The sequence below is a fragment of the Cydia strobilella genome, chromosome 6, assembly GCF_947568885.1.
Source record: "Cydia strobilella chromosome 6, ilCydStro3.1, whole genome shotgun sequence".
Taxonomy (NCBI): Eukaryota; Metazoa; Arthropoda; class Insecta; order Lepidoptera; family Tortricidae; genus Cydia; species Cydia strobilella.
Genome location: NC_086046.1, coordinates 12550246 through 12577889, shown reverse-complemented (window position 1 = coordinate 12577889; position 27644 = coordinate 12550246). Strand labels below are relative to the sequence as shown.

At 37.4% G+C, this 27644-nt stretch overlaps 2 protein-coding genes across 8 annotated transcripts in view; one reads left to right on the top strand and one right to left on the bottom strand.

The window, feature by feature from the left end:
- Window positions 1-18874, bottom strand: part of LOC134742436 (receptor-type guanylate cyclase Gyc76C-like) — a 72940-nt gene extending 54066 nt beyond the window's left edge. Inside the window, exons 1-2 of one of the 6 annotated variants that reach the window (XM_063675578.1) lie at window positions 18622-18874; window positions 18063-18246 (exon numbers count right to left, since the gene is read on the bottom strand). The gene's annotated coding sequence lies outside the window, so the exon portion shown is untranslated. Of the gene's footprint in view, window positions 1-18062; window positions 18256-18613 lie in introns of all 6 variants that reach the window. The other 5 variants (XM_063675582.1, XM_063675580.1, XM_063675577.1 and 2 more) reach the window with 5 other exon arrangements.
- Window positions 18875-21453: 2579 nt separating this feature from the next.
- LOC134742497 (corepressor interacting with RBPJ 1) lies at window positions 21454-26906 on the top strand. Of its 2 annotated transcripts, XM_063675714.1 has the most exons (6): window positions 21454-21465; window positions 23272-23397; window positions 23558-23652; window positions 25233-25483; window positions 26199-26457; window positions 26721-26906. In XM_063675714.1, the coding sequence occupies exons 2-6, from the start codon at window positions 23326-23328 to the stop codon at window positions 26803-26805; spliced, it is 762 nt and encodes a 253-aa protein (XP_063531784.1). In that variant the 5' UTR covers window positions 21454-21465; window positions 23272-23325; the 3' UTR covers window positions 26806-26906. The 2 variants fall into 2 exon arrangements, with proteins under 2 accessions (XP_063531784.1, XP_063531782.1); XM_063675712.1 differs by lacking the exon at window positions 21454-21465 and having other exon boundaries at window positions 23139-23397.
- Window positions 26907-27644: the final 738 nt, after the last annotated feature.

The following is a 27644-nucleotide window of genomic DNA, read 5'->3' as shown; positions in this document are numbered from 1 at the left end:
GGAAGGTTCCCGGTTCATTCCTCAGCGTCTCGTACCTAACTACGCTGATAAGAGCCTTATAAGTAAATATTACCAATTGTACGGTAATTTTAATAAGAATATAAAATAAATCGTTATAGGAACGAATATATGAGCACTTGGAGAGTTTTAAATTTTAGGTGTCAGTTTTGTTACAGTTCATACAAAAATGACAAAATGTACTTTATGTGAAAATGCGTCACAAATTTTTTTCGGACACTTTTTTTACCTTTATGATCGACAGTCCTCCTAATTCCGAATAGAAATAACACAAAAGTTGATAGGTTTTCGAAAAAACGTACTTAAATGGTACAATGATGGATAGATTTTATAAGTACCTATTCAACATACGAGCAGTATTTACTAGGGCTTATAGACGGAGAGCCAGACTTGGAAGCAACGATTTTGAGAGCAACGAAAATAAACAATTAGTTTGCTATACTATCTTTATTACTGGATCTGGCTAGGCGTATGGCAGGTGTACATCGGTGGAGGTCAGAGAGAGAATGCTGAGCGCTTGAAGGAGGCTTGCAGTTTTTAATCTTGGGTTTCGGTGTAGTATTAAGGGTAACTTACGTAAGTATTTAATTCGAAGTTAACATTGTCAGACGTTCCTGTTGGGGGATTCAAGTGCCAGTGACATTGTCGTCGCTTGTGGTTTTTGTTTCCGCAATAATGGGCAATGTTGTATATTCTAATGATAAAATATAGAACCTGCCCTCCATAAATCAGACAACTTCGGCAATTTTCTCATTCCTTTTTCTCAACTGATAAGTTTTGCTGGCCTAACCCAACTCGGATCGGTTTGGTTCATTTGGATGCTACCTTTCGTTTATATCGTTGTCCATTTTCCAGGGCTAGCTAAAATTTTCCGACTATTACATAAATGTAGGTAGGTACTTATGGCTGGATGAGTTCGATTAAAATGTCTCTATGTAATTAGTAACCAAGGAAAGAATATTATAAATTACTAGAGACCTGTTGCGGCGTCAAAACGCCGCTAGAGTATAGTTCTAAAAGTTAGGTTGCCTGTCCACTGAAGCGGAGCGGTAAGCGGGGAAAAAATCCAGCAATAGAATTTCATTAAAATTTCAGAGCGGAGATTTTATGCCATTCAGTCGGTGGATTTTTTCCTCGCTCATCGCTCCGCCACCTCGCTCCGCTCCTGTGGACAGGCAGCCTAAGACTGAACGCTTAATGAAATCAGGAAATGTGACGTCTTCAGATGAATCACTGGCTGTCACTATCTATTTGATGCTGACTATACCCACAGAATATGAAATCTTACACATAATTATTTCTTATAAAATGGCGACACGTTTGTATAATTTTAGCGTATTATATTTCGGTCGCGTAGCACCTAATACCAGCATGTTTTGTGATCGTTAGTTTTGATGCAAAAAAGACATAATTATTGTCTATCTTTTCGCATCTTTCTAAACTAAAAATCATGATACGCGACTGCGATATGATACGGTAAATCAAGATTTCGTGGATAGGATGCCTTCTTGTCATTTGGCTCTCATGCCTAAAATTTCATAGGGCTAGAGTATAATTTATATTTAATTCTCTTTTTCCTATTATTCATGAGACTGAAGTTTACAAACATTTTACAAACATTCCGTGACATTCCGTGTCTGGGCTATACCGCGAAAATCGAAGTTCAAATTGCAGGCATCTTTCTCTGTCACTCTTATTACGCCTTCATTGGAGTAAAAGAGAAAGATCCCCGCAATTTGCGAATTTCGGTTTTCGCGGTAGACCCTCTGACCTAATAATAGACATAGTATATACACGTAGTTATAGACATGAAACCGAGCGACCAGGGTATGGATGGTATAGAAAGGAGAAGCAGAATTGTTGCAAAAGTGACCGCTTTCAGCTTTAAATAATAGTTCCTAATCTCTCCGGTGGCGGTAGTTAGGCTCTGGAACATGTGTATAACATGAACCATATAAGGCAACAAATAACCCGACCAAATTACGTAGGTTGTTTTTAGTCACGAATTAATAAACTAGTGGATGTGAAATGACTCCTATTTAGTATGAAAACCAGTGTCGCTAAACTCACACATTCATAGCCACGTTAAAATATGTCACACACTTACAAAATTGCTCTGATTCGTAGCAACTTTCCATACCAAAAGGTTATTACCGGTGGACATTTCTCGAACGAATATCAACTGTAGGCTACATGAGTGACGGTTTAAAATATAATGTCAAAGCTATATGACATACGACTCTTTCATTATCTCATTCATCTCACAAAAGCTCGCTCAACGTTCACCTAATACAACTACTCAACACCAGATGGCGTTATTTTATATAATTTTAAAATCACTTACTTATTACAGGCGAGAAAAGGGCTAAAAAACCAGTATAAGTAAGGTCTAATTACGCATGGTTTGTTACGGATCTCACGGTCACGTTACACTGGTGCGTTCGAGATCTCTACACGCCTGCGAGTAGCTAACCGTTGGAACTTCTTTCCATTCGACTATATAGGGAGGGGACAGTGTAATCGGAGTGTTTTATCGATATTTGTGTGTTCAGTTAGGTATTGATATTTCATTACCGTATGTTTTAACACATTTAGATGATACTTTATTTATGATTATAATATAGGTAGTGATAATCGTGATTGTATGAAAAATAATATGTAGTACAGTACAACAAATATCTAACTAGAAATTTGTTTCTTATTAATTGACCAACTAGGTTGTTAATGTGAACATTAAATATATCTTAAAGTCAAACAGATAAAATCATAGTTCTTTAAAGGTCTATTAACTCGGTATTGCTGTTATTTTGTAATCACAATTCTGCAATTACTTACATAGGTAAGTATTCGTCTTTAACAATATATTTACTTGTAGCAGCATTTAAGGCCAATCTAGACGGGACAACCTGATTAAATTGTCAAATTAATTGTATGGTGTGAAAGCATACATGAAACTGGCTCATCGATCCCACTTGATTTGATTGTAAGATTGTGACCTATCAAATCAGGAAGGGGGGCGGCAAAATTCCAATATTTGACGCTAGTTTGCGTGGTACGGAACACTTTTTATTAATTTAGTGAGCCCGAATGTCACTAATAATTACTAAATTAGTAACTAAGTTGCGTGTGGACGCTAGATGAGATGTATGGCAAATTTATCCCCAGAAATCTTTCTCTAAGAAATGCTCCTAGCAAATGGTGCTATATTTTTGCGGAAACTAATTTTCTTGCCCAGTAGCATTGATCCATTTATTTTTAATATCGGCATCTTGTGGTAACCTACAATAATTAATAATAAAGAAATAGAAAATATAAAACGTTTATTCGTGGCACATTGCATGCATTGTACGCATAAGTGCATTAAGTACCTAGTCTAATTATATTAACGATGAAAATATGATGGGTGTAAAAAACAAAAACGTATGTAAAGGAATACGAAGGTTTGAAAGGTTGCCATGAAATGACCCCGACTTAGTGCTTGATGACCAGAGCTGCCATATTTACTAAGACATTGATTATCCCAAATAATAATTAGAAACGTGTCTAAAATAATAATTTATTACCGAACCAAACATCAAACTTGAAATATCGTAACTTTAACTTTATCGATATAAATATCGACATTGCGCAGCATCTGAGTAGCGAAGTTATTTGACATTTAGGATAGCGAATATTCCAGATAAACGTAAAGAATAGTGACAAAGGATTGTGAACTCTAAGTTCTAACTGATAAAATATAGATTTACTTAACGAACATTCCTAAATAATGCAAAATAAACAGATTTTTCGTATTTATTAGATTATATTTAAATAAATAACCACCGGTGATAGGAAATACCTCCACGTGAAAGATTTTTTAAACCGCTGTGATTTCTGCAGCTTAATACTGCACAATACGGCATTTTAAATTTAATTATCAATTTTTGTTAGACGAGCGTACGTACTACGTGAATGTCATTCGAGCATGAAGTTTACACAACAACTGAGCATAGTCTGTGCATAAAGTGAGTCGGTCGCTACTAACTGTCGGATAGACGGGAACGCCCACTTGCCATCTCCATCCTACTCCGTGGTTTTTAGTAGTATTTCGGTGTATGGTGGCGCCGCCTAATTACTGTTTTTTGATGGACACTTTTCGTACATAGAGATTTGGCTCCTTTATATGTATAGTCTCCATGGACCAGGGGTAAGAGAAAGACATGTTAACAATTTTTGTTTTGTACAATAAAGTGATTTACTACTACTACTACTACTACATATTCATGTATTGACAGTTTCATGTATGGCAGCATAATCCTTTTTAGGGTTCCGTACCCAAAGGGTAAAAACGGGACCCTATTACTAAGACTCCGCTGTCCGTCTGTCTGTCACCAGGCTGTATCTCACGAACCGTGATAGCTAGACAGTTGAATTTTTTACAGATGATGTATTTCTGTTGCCGCTACAACAACAAATACTAAAAAGTACGGAACCCTCGGTGGGCGAGTCCGACTCGCACTTGGCCGGTTTTTTCTCTTTCACACTTATAAATTTCGGTATTTCGCCATCGCCTCCATTTCATTCGGCATTTTTTCATGGCCGGGTTATGCCATCATAGCAAACCCGACCATGAAAAAATGCCCGGTCGGTGATAAAAATAAAGCATGGCACTATTATCTCTTTCCTCTTATAGGAATCGCAATAAGACTATCTTTCTCTATCAAAGAGTGTCAGGCCCTTGAACCTAATTTAGTTTTTTCAAATTTACTTTTTTGAAAGTCTGTACAACGACTGGACCGCGACCTTGGTACCGTCAAAATATCTCTTTCTCGCTCTCGGCGTACGGCCCCCACCTTAAGCGCCTAACACATTACCGCACCGCACCGGTCATTGTGCGATGCACCTATAAGTAAGATCGAGAAAGAGATATTGCTTTCTCGCTCTTACTTACCCATAAGTAAGTCACACAATGACCTTGGTGCGGTGCGGTAATGTGTTAGCCGCTTTATAGCCGTATTTAATAGACTATCGTAAAAGCCGTTAGAGACTACCACACCTCACCGCGACCTTGGTGCGATGCGGCGCACGTATCGATAGTGCGCAAGGTGGTCACCGTACGTACGTTAAGGACGCATCTATAAGTTAGAGCGAGTAAGAGATTTTGACCGCACCAATACGGTTTTTCGAGATATTCTCTTTCTCGCTCTCACTTATGGGTGTGGCGCACCAAGATCGCGGTGCGGTGCGGTAGTCTGTTACGGCTTTTACATACGATCGCACATACGCCGCACCGCACCAAGGGCGCGGACCGATGCGGAAAATGGGGTTGGCCGGTCGACATAATTAGCAGAGGGCGCCAGCATAGCTTGCCCTGTCAATCCCTACAATTGAGACAATTTTTTGTTTTTTTAATTCCCTGGATGCCAGCCCTTTAAGCCAAATCTCATAGAAAAAGGGGCAAGCTATGATGGCGCCATCTCTGCAAACCTTTGACAGTTGCCAACCCCATTGGCTGACCGTTTACCTTAAAGATCCGACATCATTTAACATCCTCATAAGAACAAACCTCGCCGTACGTGCTTTTTGAAGTAAATATAGATGCTTTTCCCCACCGTTTTGTATGGTTTATGGTGGGCTGGTGGGCTACAAATTCTGTCCCTCACGGGCACACGCGGTAAGCCACTTCTATAGGATCCTACCTTCTATGTGCCAAAGCAACAATAAAATAAACATGTGTCATCTTGATGAGTAACATGTTATCAAACACAATAATACAATTTTATGGTGTTTTAATATAATTTTTAGTGTGGTGTATGCATGTTACAGTCTCAAAACAAATATTTGAATGGATTGGATACCTTACATACATTGGATATAGGTTTGAGTTCAATTCAATCTCAAGTCAGAACAAAGGTCACGTGGTACATTTTTTCAAATTAACTTTTTAGTACTTTTTCGGGAAAAAATCAAAAAACTAAGAGCTTATTGCAAATCTGTAGCATGAGACGAACCAAATGACATATAATTTATTAAAATCGGACCATAACTGTAGATCTGATGGGATGAACAAAAATCGGCCTCGCGTAATATATATATAGATAAGCGTCAGTCTGTTTAAAGAATTGGGTGAATCAATGTTTAGTGCCACTCGTTGCCATGGTTACGGTTAGTTGTTCAGGGGTAAAATTACCCGTTAAATTCAGATTGTATATTGTATGGTATTTGACTTTATCAAACATGCATTTCTGTGGTAGTTATAAGCGATTTTCATATGGGCCATCTACAAAGCATAATAAAGCTAATAATATTACTAGTAGACAAAAATATTGTCACTTGGACAACGGCACAGAATAACAACATAAAAAAGTTGATCCACCCTATTATGAGAAGTAAGTTGCTCCTTCCTAAATCGTGGTCATCGCATTACCGTGAACGTGAAACCTATGACGTCCTAGTTAACGGACGGGTACATATACTATACCCATGTGCCGGCGCGGCGGCGGAAGTAACGGATTTGTTCACACATGGCTACTTTACTGCACTTCCAAAAATTGCAAAGTAGCATAATTATAGCACCGCTTTTGTGATTTCTTTGAATAACTAGTTTTACTATTACTATTTTTCTTATTTTATGGAATATTTTCATACTAAACTCTGATTTATAATTACATTCCAATAATCTAACCTCACTTTTTCTCTTTTCCGTATGTTTTAAGATACTAAACAAAGCTAAAAGGATACATCTATATTTATCCTTTTAGCTAGCTATTAAATGTTAGAGTATGCAAAAGGGTAATTTAAGTTTACTTCTTTACATATTTTCCATTATTACGAAAGAAAAAAGATCTGAGTGAGGTTAGTTTTTTGGAATTTAATTACAAATCAGAGTATAAGTATAACATCAGTACCCGTACCATGAGTCACTGACTGTGTCAAAACTGACATATACGTTAACGTCTACGTAATTTACATTCTATACATATCGCTCGCACTAATATGCGAGTACAAGAGAGTTGCATAGAAAGTAAGTTAGGTACGTTCTCGATAGCATTTATGTCAGTGCCAAACTGGTGGTAGCCAGGAAAGATCATGCTTGTGCTAGAGATTTTCCATTGCCTTATTATTGATAATTTCTCAACCTATCTGAATCTGATATATGTAATAGCACATACAGTAGCGGCAAAAAATCTATCATATTCCTATTTTCTTGCGGGCAATCATTCGAAAATCCGTGAAATTAGACTATATCATGTAAACAATGATTGTATCATCATATATATTATACATATCCATTATATATATATATTATATGTACTTACATCCCGCTGCACGTGGCAACATAGGCAGCCACGTTAGCACAATGCGGATTTGGAACTTCACACACACCAATTAATATTATATAATATAAATATTGAATTTTTTATTTGAAAACACTCGAAAGCGAATCTTACCAACTATAAAACCTAGTTTGATCGCTTTTTCACCCTCGTTAGCCATATTTGGTTTGAAAACTAAATACAATCATTACTTTACAATTTAATATCCACCGGGCTACCGCGAAAACTCGGGCGTGACTCGGGCAAACTAATTATTTTTAAAATGTACCCTAGTTTCATAGTTTGATCGAATCGAATTGCCCTTTTCATACTCTCTCTCTCTCTCTCTCGCTGGTCGCTTCCTCATGACTGAGGATCGTGGTCATCACCATCTGACCTACATCTGGAGTGTATGAATCGGCCTCCATCGGCTTCTGTCCATCGCATCCTTCACTATAGAGCAAAACTTAGAGGAAGATAAGTTATTTAGCTGGTCTGTCCATTTGGTGGAAGACCGGCCTCTGGCACGTTTGTCATCCGTGTTTCCGACCACTATTAACTTTTCCAAGCTATCCTCTCCCTATGCACTATGGCACTATGTGGCCGAAATATGCCCGTATTCGCTGCAGGCATATCGTGGACAAACGGGTCTTACTTTTAAGCTGATCTAGGATTGACTGATTGATGCGTTTGGCGGTCCAGGGTATTCTTAGCGTACGCCTCCAGCACCACATCTACAGAGCGTCAATCCTTTGCCTTTCCCGAGCCCGTATTTTCCATGTCTCGACACCATTTAGAAAAATGGGGAATATCAGAGCTCGTACCAACCGGATCTTGGGTGTTGATAGTGATTCCCTTCTTCTTCCATATGTTGCTCAAGCGAGTCATAGCGTCTCTGGTCATTCCGATGCGTCTCTTTGTCTCTGGAATGCAGCTACCGTCTTGGTTCACCTGTGCACCCAAATACATGTAGTGATCCACTGTGTCCACGTCAGGTATGATGTTTGTCGTGTCGGTTAGATGACTAGCACGATCCACCACCATTATGCTAGATAAGCCACCGCCCGACGACCGGTCTGGCCTAGTGGGTAGTGACCCTGCCTGTGAAGCCGATGGTGCAGTAGGGGTTCCAATCCCGGTAAGGGCATTTATTTGTGTGATGAGCACAGATGTTTGTTCCTGAGTCATGGGTGTTTTCTATGTATTTGTATATTATATATATCGTTGTCTAAGTACCCACAACACAAGCCTTCTTGAGCTTACTGTGAGACTTAGTCAATCTGTGTAAGAATGTCCTATAATGTTTATTTATTTATTTAAGCCACAAATCGAGGAAAACTTTTCCCATACAATTTTGTATGAAAATGAAAACTTTTATTTTTCACATGCAATTTTTTTTTGCCGTTCGAGTCGATTTTTATTCCTATTCAGTATCAATAGTTGCCTAGGGGGTCAACTTATGGTAATGTACCAAAAAGCCACAAATTAAAGAAAACTTTTTCCATACATTTACTATGGAAAAAAGTTAAATTTTATTCACATTTTTCTATCTCGCCTATCAGTCCATACATGTCTTCATACAGTATTATGGTCCTTTAAGGTGGTTCGACTAGGTTACCCAAAGCTTAAACCCCGCTAGATGGCGTCACTTTCGCAAATTTTCAGGTTTTATTTTTTTGTGGAATAGTGTTGGTATCTGTATACTTAAAAGTATGTTTAGCGCACTCTTTACATAAATATTGAACTATTATAATAAACATTGAATACTTCATTAGTGTAAAAAACACTTTTAAAGTCGACAGAGTGTTTCTGTCATGCTATTTCCTACTATTACTTACACATGCAAACAGTGTTTCCGTGATTGCTTGTAGTAGACAATTTCATGCAGTGTAAGTATGCTGCAATGGCGTTGCGGTATGTTCGTGGAAATACGTGCATGAGGATTCGGGTTCGAGACTGGTACGTCAGGGGTACTTTTTTTTGTCCTTTTTGTCATATCTTATGTTTCTTATACCTTTTATTCTTCGAGTTCTTGTCCGATTCCGATATAACCGAAATATATTTCAGTGATATCGGAAACGGCTCTAACGATTTCGATGAAATTTGCTGTAAGGGGTTCGATCTAGCTAGGTCTTATCTCTGGGAAAACGAGCATTTTTGAGTTTTTACTTATGTTTTCTTTTTCTCCCAGATATTCATTATTATTAATAAATTAGTTTATAACATTTTATAAAAATATGTGACGTTTTGAACTAAAAGGTACCACATTGTCGGTTGTCGATTAGGTTGATTTCATTTTGAAGCTTTATGGAAATATGACAACAATAAGTAGGTACCCGTTTGGTTGAAAACGCCACATATATTGAAAACCTGACTTTCACAAATCTCACCTCTTTGGGTTCTTCCAACTCAGAAAGGATGGAGAATACTGACGATTCTTAGTAGCACTAGCCCAAGGAAGTCCAGGTTTGTAAGTGTCAGGTATCAGTTTTTTTTTAAAGCGCTAAATATAGTTCTACAAGTAAAGCAATCCCTTACTGCCCAGCCTCTATAGTATTTTTCAAACTGGAAGGGTACGATGATAGATTTCATCTCCATACAATTTATAACCTAATAATGCCAAATGTTGCAAAATTATATTGAATTGAGATCTATCATCATACCCTTGCAGTTTGAAATAGTTATTTACGATACAAGTGCGGAAAAGAGAAAATTCGAAACGAGTGGCGACGGATTAAAACACGACCGCAGAGTGTTTTAAATCGACACGAGTTGCGAATTACCTATTCGCACGTGTATCGAACAACGTTTTCCAGTACATATGGCCCTTTTAACTTTCGACATATGCATGAAAAGTGCTCTTTACGCACTAGGGCGAGAAAGTTGCACCATATGTACTGTATAATACTTTTTAGTACATATGTTGCTACATATACGTTACTGCCCTAGTGCGGTAATTAATACAATACGTGCATATGTCGAAAATGTAAAGGGCCATAATTATGTACTGTAAAACGTTGTACAATACACGTGCGAAAAGGTAATTCGCAACTCGTGTCGATTAAAACACTTCCTTCGGTCGTGTTTCAATTTATCGCCACTCGTTGCCAATTTCCTACTTTTCGCACTTGTATCGTAATGTACTAATAATAAAGTAGTAATTGTAAAATAAAATTAAAACTTTTTTTATATTTTTTTTTTGGATTCAAGTAGGTACAGTGAGTAACAACATTGCATGGCCTTCTAATTATAACTATTATAGAAAACGGGATATTTATCATGTTTATTTATATTATTTATTTCTCGATATTTTGGCCGGTCTTGCAAGACCAGTCGTTGTGGAGATCCCTGGGGAGGCCTATGTCCAGCAGTGGATGTCTTGTTGGTGTAGATGGATTCACACAACAAATGAAATAACATTTTTTCATATTTGTTATCCGTAGTTGTCCCTGTACCTGAAAGAAAAATAATATCATGATAGCACAAAATCTCTAATGTTATAGGAAGAAAGATGAAGCAACAATATGGATTCTAATAAAGTTATCATTTACTTACCTAGTAATAATTGTGTTTTTCATTCATAGACAAAATTCCATAATTTTCATCCCCAGGAAGTGTTTTATTTTACTTTATTGCAGTGAGGATGTCCTGATTTTTTCTGGCTAATGAAGGAAAACATTTTATTTCCAAGAATGCCTCTTCATTTTGCACAATACCTAAAAAAACCTAGAGTTAGTGACACATTGACTATTCGGCAACCAAAACAGTAATAATTACATTATATAGGTATTGTTCGTTGTAGAAAATTACAATGTACAATGAAGGAATGAAACTGTACCTACCTTACGAAACTTCACCATCATGAATTCCGCTTCAATTGAGTCTGAATTTTTCTGGATTTTCGCGGACCAGAACACCGATGATTTTTGTAACTTGATTTAGACGTTGCTACATATATTATTATACTCTTTGCGTTGCTATCATTTTCAATTTATACAAACAAATTGATGTCACAATAAACATGACCCTATGTGTCAGTGTCAACACTGTCAAATAAAAATGCACTAAACATGACGGCACTGCAAATCCTGCCAGGTCGGCCAGGCAACGTCGCCAACGTCATAGAGTGGCAACGCCGCACGCAACGTATTTGTACACGACATTTGTGACACACACATACGTAAAATTGATGAAAAAATTACGTTGATTTATGTATGATTTCTGTATGAAACAAAGCTTTTCTATTAATTTAGCGCAAACGAATATTCGAAAGTAGATAAATGAGCAAATATTTGTGTAGTAATAGTGTGTAGTGCCTTAATTAAAGCAGATTGAATTTTGTATGAAAATCGAACCACCTTAACGTAACAGGACTAACGGTAACGTAAAAGTTTTCCTCGATCTTTGGCTTTTCTAGCTAGAACTTTTTTTTTGGTCCCATACAAGATTTTGATCTTGGGTAGGAATGCGATTAGCATAAAAAAAGTTTGTCTAAAATGACCTTTTTCTCGCACCCTATACGTTTTTTCCAAAATCTGTAAACGACAATCTTCATTAATTTGAAATCGAGGGAAGGTCTTCTGAGACCGTTTTGGCGTAGCAGCACGGGATCTGGTAAGTGCCCTCACCGACCCAATAAGAAAATCCACACTGTATATGTATGTGCTATTACATATATTTCAACATGCTTTGGCTCCGACTCCGTACGGTGAATTCTGTACTCGTACTATACCCATCGAAGAACTCCTTAATATTGCGAAACTCATCGTTGTGCAACATCCTGCTTATCATAGCGCTGTACGCTTGCATCCCAAAGGAGCCCTGAGTCCCCTTCGCTATTGGCCACCTCGTCCCGAGACTCCCGAGATTTAGCATAGGCTTATACAGTTTGCACATGAAATCCGAGACAGCCAGAACGGACTATCTCGCTGGCCCCTCGCCTCCGCGTAGACTATTTCTAAATAGAGCGGTGAAATGACAGTTAGGGCACTTAAGATAGCATTCGGCAAGACGTTGCCGCGGCCCGGCAGCCGCGACCGACCGCCGCCGCCGAACGTGACTGCTGGGCAGCGCCGCCGCCGTAAGCATTCCGATAGGCGCGACCGGGCGGCGACTGCCGACTGCCACGTGCAGTAGTCATACAGGAGTCAGTGCTATCTGACAATTTAAATATACGAAAGCGAAAACTTGTGGAGCAACTGCTTCAGGACGAAGAAGAAGATGATGAAATAATGATGATGATTTTACTTTCATCAAAGAGAAGTAGAATCCTCCCTTATTTTCCAAATTACAGCAAAATGGTATACAAGGACCCCTACTGCACTGGTTCCAGAATTACCATAGCAACCGATACACAAGGGTGAAGATCGCCGACGCGCTCAGCGACCCGCTACGCACGGAGGAGGGCTCGGCGCAGGGCTCCATAGTCAGTCCCACCGAATACTTGATTTACGTTAACGACATGTGCAACATATTTAGTGAGGGTTCTGTATACCAATTTGCTGACGACACGTGCCTACTTACTGCTCATCATGACTTACTCGAAGCTCAAAAAACCATGCAAAATAACTTCGACTTACTTTGCAAATGGGCTCATGACGTAGGCCTTAAAATAAACGCTAAAAAAACTAAAGTTATACGATCACCGTACACTAGAGAAATACGGGTCCCTAACATCATAGCACATGCACATCACTGCTTACACAACCCTAGCAATAACTGCAAATGCGAAACACTTGAACTTGTCAAACACCACACCTATCTAGGCCTAATTATAGATAATAACTTCAATTGGAGACCACATATAGATCACATATGTTCAAAACTTAGATCCGTCATGGTCAACTTATCATTGCTTAAATACAAACTCCCATATAATACACTACGTATGCTTTACTTATCACTCGCCGACTCAATTATAAGTTATGGTATCACAAGCTACGGGCGGACATTCAAAACCTACTTGGAACAAATCTATAACCTACAATCAGCACTTTTAAAAACAATTGTACCAAATAAAATTAAAGGAAAGTATAAAAATGATAAAAAGGGTCTATTTAAACATTGCAAAGTTATTAACGTTTTTGATAGGTTTTGCTTGTCCTTAGTTACAGAGGAGTGTGAAATTATACCATCATTAGATAAAAATACTCGCTCCAGTAATTTGCGTACCTTAGATTATCTACCTGCATATACAACTCCAAAAAGTAACAATGTATACGGTAAAAGAGTAACTGACTTTCTACTCCCATGTATACTAAACACCTTACCTAAAAATGTACTGTATGATCTCATTAACATTGTTGAAAACCACGGCAGATGTATGCCAAGACTAAAAAAACACCCAACCTAAGTCTAGAGTAATGTATAAAATACATGCAGAGATTTAATGTGTATAGATTAATTTTATATATATATATATAATAGTATAATAATTATATACCTAATAGTATTAAGCAAACGCGGATCGGACCGCGCGATCTCGCCAACTATTACATAAACCATAGGGGTTTACAATAGTGGCATGCTGGCAAAAGTTGTATGAATATTTAAAGTGAATAAATAAATTAAAAAAAAAAAACGATTCATTGTTTACGTCCAGAGTTGATGAAGGCAGTTATCAGATCCTGATAAAACGGCAATTGAATTTAAAGAACCAGCAATTCATAAAATATTGAGTCAAGTCATTTTTAATGTGTGTTTTGTGTTTCAATAGACGTGAAGAACAATATTTTTTTACTTTTTTTGTAAAAGTACATAGTTTTTGAAATAAACGCATAAACATAGTTTGGCGTAACCACTATTTCATACATTTGGTGGTTGGGCAGCGCTGCCATACTGCTACGGGAGCGGCTCGGCGGCGCGGCCGACGTCGCGCCGCCCGGCCGCGCCGCTCAGCCGCCTGCGTCGGACGGTGTGTCATACAAATCCCTATAAAGCAGTGCGGCGACTGCCGGGCAGCGACTGCCGAGCAGCGACTGCCGGGTCGCGGCAGCCTCTTGCCGACGCTTACCTTAAAGCGTAAGTTTACAGGTTTACAGCTTTAAGAGACCGCCGCGACAGTATCTCACGCGCGATTCTAATTAATTCAGTTTTTAAAAAAGGACGGGTACGGACGGAGGCTGTCGCGGCGCTCTCGTGGTAGTCCTACAGGATGGGATAGGGAGAGGCAAAATGCAACTGAGCGATTTCTCGGGCTCGAGTCGGGCGGGAGTTGACAAATCATAAAATCCAACAACTGCAGTGGCGGCACACTAGGTTAGGGCCTGTCCAATTGTTACGATTATGACATACCAGTAATGACATACGCATGCGAGACATGGACGTTGACCGTCGGAAAGGTCCGCCAGCTAAAAGTGGCACAGAGAGCTATGGAGCGCGCGATGCTCGGGATCACCCTGCGAGACAGAATTCGGAATGAAGACATTCGCCAACGCACGAAAGTGACCGACATCGCCAAAAGAATTGCACAACTGAAGTGGTAATGGGCCGACGATATCTGTCGCAGGGATGACGACCGATGGGACCAGCGAGTACTGTTTTGGAAACCTCGACTGGGAAGCCGAAGGGAAGGAAAACCGCGAGCCAGATGGTCGGACGACATCAGAAAGACAGCAGGGCCGACCTGGCATTAGAAGCGCGGCATTCAGAACACATTAGAAATCCATGAAAGAGGCATATGTTCAGCAGTGGACGCAAACATGCTGAGAAGAAGAAGAAGAAGAATTGTTACCAATTACGATGGATGATTTGCGGAGAGCAAATGTCTCTAGGTCGATAGTATCAAGAACCGCGTGTTATTCTCAGCGCAACCGCGTAATTCAGGTTTCTTTAGTATGGGTTCGTAAGAACTATTATATAATCTGTGGTATGGGGTACAGTCAGCATTAAATAGACAGTGACGGCCAAAGTGCCCAAATATATCGTCGTAACACACCTTGTTGCCGTTTAAATAAGGATGTGTTACGATATATTTTGACCGCTTTGGCCATCACTATTTGATGCTGACGGTTCAAGTTCTCCCACTCTAGTGTCAATTGCGGTGTCTTATGACATTTCCGATTACCGCAGTCCGCAGTCGTAAGACGAAGATTATCAACCTATGTAGCTATGTATGCCTGTGATGATATACGGGCCACCATCATTGGCACGGCGACGAAGAAGAACGTTCAACGTATATGTACGATCAAGCTCACGTGCTATTGAATGACGAATGCCCATATTTTATAAACGCACTCCATCATATACCTACACGTATGTGAGTCGGTGGCTCCGAGACGATCGTCGGTATAAATAAGAAAAGGTTACAAATTTTTTTGCAAACATGCTCGAAATGATGAGTGAAAAAATTATATTTTGAGATACAACAATGGCCAGTTATTTTTTAATTTTAAGAAATATACTAGTTTTGAAGTTGTTGAAGAAAATACCGAAAAAAGGAACACCCCTACTTTCCGAAACTTGAGAACATGCAGCACTCGTGTTATATTCACGAACCATTTGGACCCACATTTGTCACACTTAACATTTAAAATTTGATTCATTTATAAAGATAAGACCCCTAAGACTAACTAGGGCCCCATCTTTCATAAATATATCTTAAACTGTTATTGAGATGCAAACATTTAAAATTGGGTATTTTTATCACTAACTGAGTAACACACTTTTTTTCCCGTTAATTTCAAGGGTGCATTCCTGAGCTTAAATCAAGTGACTTTATTCGGTATTCTAATTAACTCCATTTCGGAGATAATCAATAAAAGAAAAATGTCCCCTACGAGCGTGTACACATGCCTTAGGCCCTATTTTATACATATTGATTAGTGTTTAGTACGAGTTCATACATTTGCTTACTACACTTAAGTACTATTAGGCCAAGAAATAAATGCCCAAAAAAAAGGCATAGAGGGAAATGCAAGGAACACAATTTTTAACTTCGTAGCTTTGTTTGGACTAGTTAGGAGATGAACATATCAAAAGTCCCCGGCCGTAACCCTGGTGCTGGGGGGGAGAGGGGGGTTTGAAGGTTCCATTTTTCGGTTTTTCGATTATATCTCGGAAACTATGCATCTGAGCGACTTGGCCACTTATATAAAATGAAAAAAGATTTAATTTGTTACAAGTTTTATTCAGTCAAGTTTTCGATATCTTGTATAGTTTTTGAGATATCCCCTCTTCAAGGTTTATTCTTTCTATATCTTCAACGGTCAGTTGGGTACGGAACCCTAAAAAGGATTGAAAGTTGTTCATAACCAAACCCCATTATCATTGTTGCAATTCATTGAAAATAAGGGTTGACAAAACTATCTAACATAGAGAACCCTAACTTCGGCAAAGTAGAATAATAATTTAAAAAAATCTATTGATTACACCATTAATAAGCTGCGAAAAATTTGAAAATAAAAATTCTAGAATTAACTAAATTCATCACCCATCCAAAACTTCACCTTTATAGAGTAGGTGTGTCGGATTTTGTTCCCTTATAGGAGATGCCAACTTTGAAATAGGAAAAAAAAAACTTTATAGTTTGTCAAAGGACTGTCTCATTTCAAACATAGACAGAGATAATCATACTATCTTTGTCTTACACTAGTACTAGCACCCAAAATAAAAACATGAGTATAGTTTTTTTGGTTCTTATTTACTGCCAATTTGGTTTGACCAACTATAAATACTCTTACTTAAATGTGCTATTTGTTTGTATTGCTCATATTGTCTATTTTAGATTAATATTACTTGACCTTATTTACAGTTTTTTATAAAATAAAAAATATAATTTCCATAAGTAGTTATATATTTAGTTACCGTCCACCTATGAGCCAGTTTTCGTCCACATATGAGTTAGTTTCCGACCACTGCGTTATTGGGTTAAAAATTGATTATAAAACTAAATACTTCATAAAATTGGTATGTTAGTTCTCGTCTGACTAAATTTCTCTAAGATTTCTTTAAAAAAAACATCTTAAAACTGATAATTTTTGGTTTTATTATACTTCTAAGTATCCATATGTGCTAAAAATATTACTTAAAATAGCTAGAACAGTTCAATTAAACTTACCATAAACATTACCCGTTAATTTTTTTTTTTCATTTTTAATTTGCTAGCAAAATATCATTTTTAAGTAGATAAATCTATTGTTTAGAGTGTTTAGACATTAAGGATTGCAATAAGTCCAAAATTGTGCGGTAAGGTAGGTTTATATTCAAATTATATGCAAATCTTTGTATCTGGCATACCTACCCTATATGTTTTTAGTATAAAAATTATACTTAAACTTATTCTGTATCCTAAATCTTGAATTATTAAACACCCATGATACAATTTATAATGGAATTATAATTTAATGTTACGGCAAAGTTATGTACTAAAGGTGAATTTAGGGTAAGTAGTTTTGCTAACCCCTATTTTATTATAAACTGCAACATAGATAGATTAGGCAAGAAGGGTTATCATCTCATAGAAAATTTTAATTTCGTGCCTTTTTCTACTGACAAAGTTGTTTGACCAGCTATAAATATTTATCTTATTATTTTTAAAAATTGGCATTGACTTGTATAGAGATTATAGGACCAACAAAGTGAACATATGCAATTTCTTCAGATAAACTTAAGAGATTTTTAAATAAGGTGTTTTACCTCTGAACAAATGTAATGATAACACTAAAGTTAAGTAAACAAGAAAATTACAGAAACAATACAACATACTGAATACTTTTTAAAAAGAATGTATCTGAACAAAAGTATACTTACCATAAATTCTAAATGATCTTGTTTGTAAGGTCCTTTTGTTCTTCATGAAGCCATATCACTTTGCACTTTCATTACAGTCCTAGTTCATTCATTACACTGCACAATTAAAAACCCACACTATATTCCATTTTGCAAGAAAAAACTATTTACACTTAAAACCGAGCTCCAATAGCACTGTGGTATTCTAAAAATACTTCAATATGATAAAAGGGTATGAATGTGTTAAATACATAGAGCAAGAGCAACACAATGACAATATGTACATGTTCATTGTAGATCCGGATTATCCACTGCTCTACGGCAGGATCAACATCTAACTTTTCGCTGATCCATGTAATAACTATATATATATATATATATATATATATACAGCAAGTGACAATATTATCAAAAGAAGTTCGTATAATGAGTAAAAACTATTTTTAATTATTAATTATATTTCCGTTAAGACGTACGTTCGTACTATTAAAATACAGACATTAATCGGATTAGGATCCTGTTCGTGTGAAATTTTGTCAAAACATTAAACAAATTGAACCTGCATAAAATACCTACATACATTGCGACTAACTACGTTGGTGGAAAACTAACACTAGAAAGTCGACACAACATACTGGGTTTACTCCTTGAAGATGTTTTGCCTAAACGCGGAAAATACACATATTTCAGCAATCAACTTTATATCTCGATATATTTAGCGCATAAACAGGGTAACACAGTAACTTTCGAGTTCTTTTTATTACAAAATACAAAACAAAGTCACATAACAGAACACAGCGCACCACTCGACTTCATGCCATCCATTCCATCCATTGCGAGTTGCGACCACAGATAACTAACTTCAAGTAGAGACATATACGTCATTTTTCTTCCTCTGCGGCTTTAAGCTTCCTCCACACTCGTGCGCGAATCGCAACTCGAAGCCGCTAACGCGAGTGTGGAGTCTTTTTGGCAAAGCAGCGATAGTTTGTCAAAGCTGTCTCATCTTAGTGATGTGTCAAATCTAAAAAAAAACAAACCGAATAAGTCGACTCCGATTTAACCCGTTTGCAAACCGATTTGGCCAATTCGATTTAACGTCTATTGTTTTTAAGTATCAGTACAAACCGCTCCGTAGTCACTTGGTTTTGAAACGAGGAAATCGATTTGTCAATTTTACCTTTTATATGTTTGACCCTAAGGATTAGCTAGGACAGGATCTAGACACACGACAGCGAAAACTATGACGTGAAAACTTTTGTAATATTTTTTTACTTTCCGCTGCGCCGTAGATCACAATTTCATTCATTGCTAAAGCTAAAACGGGAAAGCAGTATCCGAGCAAGCAGGAAAGAGCGTGCGGTCTCGTGCGATTCCGTGAGTCATTGCCGTGAATTTGTACAGTTCGCCAAGTCGATCTCTCGAGCTCATTCGAAATCGAACCTTACTACTCAAATAATAAGTTTCATTTTACTTTACTAGTAGATACGAAGTTTCGACGACTCAATAATGGCGGCAATGTGCATGGCAACAGTTTTCGTGGTTTGAAGTCGATTCGCGTACATATTATTCCTCAATATGTCAAACGAAACTAACGAAAGTGACGCAGCAACAAATCGAAAAGGTTGCGTTTAGAGCGGGTGAGGTAAACGTATCTTAAGTCGATTTACAGAATACTCACGTCGATTTAGTCGACTTCAGGCCTAAATCGGTTTGAACCGACTTTTGAAGTCGAATCGTAACATCGCTATCTCATCTCAAAAGGGCCCTCCACACTCATGCGCGAATCACAGCGCGAAGCCGCGAACGTAAGTGTGGCGTTGATTTCGCATATTGTTCACGCCTTCGCGCCTAGTTCCCCGTTTTTTATCGGTTTATTAGCCCGCGTCAAAGGAGGCGCGAAGCGCGAACTGGCAAGACTCCACATTACACACTATTTTGACTCATACGTGGCAAGATAAATAATAGATATATTATATAAAGCGACTATATTTTACGGTTTTACAACAAAACAAAATGGAAAAATAGCTAAATGACGTATGATGACATAGATAACTAGCAGTTAAGCTCGACAAACTGCGAAATCGCCGTGAAGTCTGCGAGTGTGGAGTCATACGTCAACGTCGCGACATGTTCTCTCCGCGAAGTCGCGCCGCGATTCACGCACATAGTCTGGAGGGGCCTAAACATAGGCAGAGAGAATCATACTATATTTACACATACACACACACTACACTAGTACACTAGTAGTAGTTGTAGTAGTAGTAGTTATACCTCAGAATAATGACTAAAGCAAAGAAGCCGGGCAAAAATAAAAGCTTGGTAAAAGATATCGTATTCACAACACGTTATTACTTTTTGTCTATGAGTGAGTGAGACAACAATCCGCAAGTTCTTTCGTTTTTTTCAGTATTGTCATAAGATAAACTGAGGGAAATGTCAAATGGTCCTATGTGGTTCTATAATATAATCCAGCCAAATAAAATATATGTTCGTTATTTCACAGGTAGGTGTCAACTGTAACAACTTGACATAGTCGTATTATTTTAGTTGAAATATTTCGGGATGTTTCAGCGGTCATCTTGGTTTATTTTAATTATATTTTTTGCTATTCCTGAAAGATTGTTGGAAATCGTGCTGAGTTTTTATTTGTAATGGTTTGAAGTTCCCTTTGTGATAATGTCTTGTGTGATCGAGGGCTGTAAATCGCATACAGGAAGAAAAGAAAATACGCACGAACCGATAACCTTTAATCGGTGAGTTTTGTTCAATTCTGAAGAAATTTATTTATAGGACCTGACCCTAAACATAGAAATCGATATGTTGTTTATATAATTATTACTTGCATTCAAGTCTATATAGATTTTTGCATATATTTTCGAACTTTTCTGCTAAGTATGAAAGGTTATATTTTTGGCATAGTGATGTATCGACCTCAGATCAATAACCTATCGACATTTACAGCTTTCTTATAGTTTGGCCCAGGACTGTCTCATTTTAATTGATGAGTACAGTCAAGGGCATAAATGTATATACATTCCCAGTCGCAAAAATATGTGTACGCTCAGACAATAAAATCGTGTTCACATATTTTTAAGCCATTTGTCTGGATCGATATTTTTGCCTTCGACTGTACCTATAATTTTCTTTGTTCTTACTTACTGACAGATTGTGTTTGCCAGACTATAGTTTAATACTAAAAACCGGTTAAGTGCGGGTCGGACGCGCGCACCAAGGGGACCGTACTTTTTAGTATTTGTTGTTATAGCGGCAACAGAAATACATCATCTGTGAAAATTTCAACTGTCTAGCTATCACGGTTCATGAGATACAGCCTGGTGACAGACAGACGGACAGCGAAGTATTAGTAATAGGGTCCCGTTTTTACCCTTTGGGTACGGAACCCTAATAAAAAAGACATTAATGATCATTGATGAACGTTCCTTTTATTAATATTGTTGGTCACAAAACTCAACTTTTTATTTCAGATTTCCAAAGGACGAGGAATAGGGGATATTACTGCAATGTTCTGCCACCAGAGTGCAGCACAAGCTTTTTTAGTGCACCGTAGAGTAACTTATTCATACTGTACCTTTAACAGGTTTTTGACAAGTTTTCAGGGGACCTACCGGAAAACTCGAATCCGAAATTTCGTTATCTAGCTGCCTCTTTATCGCTCGAATACGCAAGAGTGACAGAGATGTTAGATAACGAAAGTTCGATTTTCTTGTTTCGCGATAGACCCTCAGATTGTGATAGTGGCGCCACCTACGCCGAGTTTCGCGTAATATTCCCTATTATTAAATAATAAAAAAATATTACACGAACGTTTTTTTTTATTATTTCCTATTTGGTACAGTCAGCTGCAGAGAAAAGGTACCCCACGTCCATACTAATTTACAGAACTTTGTATGCAGGGGGGTGCCTTTTCTCTGCAGCTGACTGTACATGACTAGAAACTATACTTAGTCTTTTAGCATTAGAAAAAACGGTAAACCATTTCCACGTGTCTTTTTATTGACAAGTTATTTTATAAATATAACAATATTTTACTTATGAAAGCAAAAGTATGTAAATGATCGTATATTATATTTGTTGTGACTTATTTTCAAAGTGTTTTTCGATAAAACGACACGTTAAGATCGCTCGCCTTCTTTCTAATGATAAAAAAACGAGAGGTATAGTTAGACGGTTCTGAGTGGTAGTGGTAGACTGCAAATGAGATAAAAGCTATATTAGGTACATGCATTAATCCTCATATCAGGCGGCTCTTTGATTCCAAGGATTGCATAATTTTTATACTTTTTAATGATTTTTAGAATATGAAAATTATAAAAAGTGTAAAAGTTATGCAATCCTTGTATTCCACGCATTTCATTTCATTTCAACGAGCCGCCTGCTACAGATTTCTTGAAATTGCCGCGTTTTTTCAGGTTCAACTTTCATTAGCCAGACTATTATCAATTTGCCAATTTCGTGATTATTATTTTACACGGCACATAAACTTATGCATAATTTATCGATATAAAAAGTCGACACAGTTACATCCCTAGCAAATTATCAAACTTATGACACCGTACGTAAATGAGAAATAACAAGCATATATGCATCTCTTTTCGGCACATTATCTAATTCGTAAGGAAGTAAAGTACGGGTATACATATTTGCGAAGCATTTTTGCCCGACTTCTATGCTTTAGTCATTATTCTGAGAGTTATACACTAGTACTAGCACCCAAAAGAAAAGGATGAGTATAATTTTTTTTTGTTCTTATTTACTGGCAATTTTGTTTGACCAACTATATAATTATTTTTATTACTTAATACGACAAAATATATAAGGTTTGTTATCTATATAATTACAATGTTTCATTATATTATGTAAAATAGCAATATAAAAATACGAAGTTTTTAGTGGTGGTTTATTCTAAAACATTCCCAGTAGACATATGGGATGTTTATAGTGTGTAACCGCTTAACTGTTTTTTTATCTTATCTGTGTCGTTGTGATTATGAAACTGTCATGGCTTATTATTAGGTACAGAACGTAGTGATTATATGCTCTTTGATTAGGTAGTTATTATCTTATTATTTTATTTCTGTGCGTGCTGTTGGACAGAATATGTTGTGTTAATTTAGCGTTTAAAGTATGGTTTAAAGCTTGTTTCTTTTAATTTACGGAGCATTTAAAAGCTATTGTTATCACTATACGATAACTGACCTGTATGTCGATCTGTAGGGTTTGAAGGTGTTTTTACTTTTGTTTGTTTCTTCAAGCCACAAAAATGGGAAAAGGTTTTAATAATTACATGTGTAAAAAGTTTTTCCACCCTGCTTCGAGGGATAACTTAAAGCGAGTAAGTTACGTCACATATTTACAATCAACTTACCCATTTTCTTTCTTGATAAATATTTCTCCTATTTCGACACAAATATTAATCAATGTTCAACAGTATCCTTGGGATATGTGCTATTGGTTGTGAATTTCTGGTATGTTATTAAATCCTTTTTCTCTAGGTATGGATGGCAGAACAGAAAACAGATGCATACAAGAAAAAACAAGAAGAATTAAAAGTACAATATGAAAGGGAACAGGAATTACATGAAAACAAGTAAGATAGACATCAATAATGTTACTAATAGAGTAAATCTATTACTGGCCAAGTGGCCACCTTCCAATAACTGAACACCATACATATACTAAATAAAAACCGGCCAAGTGCGAGTCGGACTCGCGCACGAAGGGTTCCGTACCATGACTCAAAAAACAGCAAAAAAATCACGTTTGTTGTATGGGAGCCCCACTTAAATATTTATTGTATACTGTTTTTAGTGTTTGTTGTTATAGTGACAACAGAAATACATCATCTGTAAAAATTCCAACTGTCTAGCTATCACGGTTCATTAGATACAGCCTGGTGACAGACAGACGGACAGCGGAGTCTTAGTAATAGGGTCCCGTTTTTACCCTTTGGGTATGGAACCCTAAAAAGATTGTTTATTACTCACACACAATCCAAGTAAATTTTCAAAACTAATGTTACTTTGTTTACTTGAATTGTGTGAATAAATAAATATAATTCTTATTTTAGCCATTGTAGTATAACATAATATGCAGTTATTGGTAGGTGGCCATTAATAGATGATTTACCCTCTATAATTTATTGTTATTTGATTTTATTCTTACTCATAATCACATATTTCCAGTTTTAATTACCTTGAGAGGTAATTTCTTGGCCTATCACTTTTGTTGAAATGTATCCATTTGTATGCATGTGCTTTTACATACCTTACATATCTATGTATGTATAAAAAATACATGTTTCTATGGTTTCCAAGCTGGGACAATGTGTGAGCATTGTCTTGTCCTGACATTACGAAACATCATATACAACAAGAACATAGTCCCCGTCTTGGCTGTCCAAGTTTGAGACTACTCGGCAACCTAATTGCTAAATTGTATGTAGTAGGATTTAATTGAAGAATATGTTATGTTTTAATAACAAAACTTCCGTGAGACACAGACATATTAAACATATTAATAACGGGTCACTCACGTATTTTAAGTCGAAAAACGCTCGACATGTTTCAGTCCGTACCGAGGAGCGTCATCAGGAGCTTGCGTAGACGGTGACGGACCGGCGCAGACGCGGGCGCCGGTGGCGGCAGGGGGGGCGAGAAACTACCCTCGTTTACGGCATTATTGTCTAATAGATTTAGATTTAGATGTGTGATAGACGTGTGCTAGACTGCTAGACGTAGTGAGTGAACCCATCATTTGACGGCCCGCAGTCTGCGCCAGTCCGTCACCGTCAACGCAAGCTCCTGATGACACTACTCGGTTCGGAGTGAAACATGTCGAGCGTTTTTCGACTTAAAATACGTGAGTGACCCATTATTAATATGTTTAATAAATATGTTATGTTACTATGTGTGAATGCACAGGCAGCTTAAAGCTGATACGTGCACATCAATGTCCACTTGTGTTTTGTAGTCTTCGAAAGTGTTCATTGAGTTTGTTTTTAAAAGAGTTTGTCGAGGGTGCACTGATCACTGACTCGAGGGCAAACTGTTCCACACTTTCACTACGCAGTTAGATAGGAAGTGTCGTCTGGGGCTGCTATTACTCTGCGTCCGTGTCAGTTTCAGATGATAACGAGATGATGATGATGAGATGTTTTAATTTTTGCAGGGCTTTGTTGAGCAAAGAGAGTAAAGACAAACTCAGTCTCAACTTTATGTATGAGCCACCACCAGGTGTCAAAAAGGAGCGTGAGAGAGAAGATAATGAACCGGAGTACAAGTTTGAGTGGCAGCGGAAATACAACGCACCGAGGGAAAGTTACTGCAAGGGTGACAATGAAATCAGAGACCAGCCATTTGGCATTTTGGTGAGGAATGTGCGATGTATCAAGTGCCACAAATGGGGTCACATTAACACAGGTAAGGGTTGCCTACCTTAAAATTTAATGTAATCAAAACAAAATTATCTGTGTTATAGTCTATTTTATGCTAGTAGGTATAGTAGAATCACTTTACTTCACTTTTGTGGAAGCGCTGGTGGCCTAGCGGTAAGAGCGTGCGACTTTCAATCCAGAGGTCGCGGGTTCAAACCTCCGGCTCGTACCAATGAGTTTTTTCGAAACTTATGTACGAAATATCATTTGATATTAATTATACCAGTCGCTTTTCGGTGAAGGAAAACATCGTGAGGAAACCGGACTAATCCTAACAAGGCCTAGTTTCCCCCTCTGGGTTGGAAGGTCAGATGGCAATCGCTTTCGTAAAAACTAGTGCCTACGCCAATTCTTAGGATTAGTTGTCAAGCGGACCCCAGGCTCCCATGAGCCGTGGCAAAATGTCAGGATAACGCGAGGAAGATGATGACGTATAGTAGAATCACTTTGTTTCATAATTAAACATATAAATTGGTGTAGGATTATGCAGTAACAATGTTTTCAACGACTTACAGGTCTTATTCTTTCTCAATATTTTATAAAAAAAGATATTACAGCGCGATAAGACCGCCTATTGCTACCTTTATTTACATTGTAAATCTGTTAGTGAATTTTTCTTTTGTGGTGCAATAAAGTATATTAACTTTACTTTACAATTATTTAAACTAACCCTCAAATTTGTATTAAAATTATCTTTACAGATAAAGAATGTTCCATGTACTCTCTATCAATGAGTGAGGCCCGTGCACTCCAAGCTTCCACATCAGCCCCTGAAGAGGAAGAAGAAAAGCCTGACGTTCCGACTTTGATGCAGCACATGAGAGACTCTGGGCTGGTCATGAAGCCCGGAGCTTTGCCTCTTGCTGCCACCAGAATCGAGGACAATGAAGGTGGAGCTAATCTGACTGAAATGGACTTGATAAGCCAGCTGACTAAGAAGCAAAAAAAGAAGTTGTTGAAGTAAGAATACTTTTAATAAAATCATAATTGTATGAATGCTTTATAGGGCTTGCATGACATCATGTCCAGCAATCTTTTTGGGACCTACACAGTTGGGTGTAGACTCTATGTAGACAAGAGTTGTGGAATATAAGGGAACCAATACATTCCATGACTCTTTTTCTTTCCGCACAGACACAGTCAGTATGTTTTGCTCTGTAGCAAAATTGTTTGTAACCACAGTTGACACTATTTACCTATTTAACTAAATAATTTGCTTTCAGGAAGCTAGAAAAACTTGAGGAGAAGAAACACAAAAAATCAAAGAAGGACAAAAGACACAAAAGGAAGTCAAGGGACAGAGATTGAATTGATAATCCTTTAGATTATAATTATCTTAAAAATTAACTTAATTCCTCATGTAATATTTAAATTTTAGCTATTTACTTAATAAATAATTAAGTACCTAATGTAGGTATTTTATGTTTAATAATTGTTTACTATAACAAACAAGCTATCAGAGTAACTAGAAAAGGAGTAATTTGGAAAACTTGAAATATGTTCTAAACTAGTAGCACCTTGTAATTTAGGCAAAAATTGTGCTTCTGCAGGCTACAAAACTCGTTATACTTGTTTGAACAAGGTAGACTCCTTTTTCTTGTTCCTTTCTCCTAACTTAGAAAAATGTAAGTAACTATTTAACCTTTTGGACGCCAATGACGGATATATCGGCACCGCAGGTCCAACGCCAAAGACTGATTAATCGGTCAAAGACCATAAAGCAACATAGACATACGTGCTTGTGCATAAAGTTCAATTTCAGTTTTAACATTTCGGTGACGTGGCGTCCGAGTGACAGCTTTTGTGTTTGACATGGCGTCGAAAAGGTTAACATCTTTATTTATCTTGCTAAATGCAGTTCAGTCCTTCTAAATTATACTAAAAAAATTGGATTGAGAATGCTGAATTTAGAAAGATTTACACACGGCCTTTCCTTAGGCGTCACTATTGCGGCGCCAAAGTATAAAATACTTTTAGTTCAGTACTTAGATGTATCATTCCCTTTACTGCATGTCATAAAAAAATATTTGTTTGTTGAACTTTATTAGCTGTCAATAGAGCAGAATTTTTTAACCATATATGGCTTAGAAGTTTAACCCTGATTAAGGAGAAAATAACGCTGTTTCTTTTTACCCTATGAATTCATA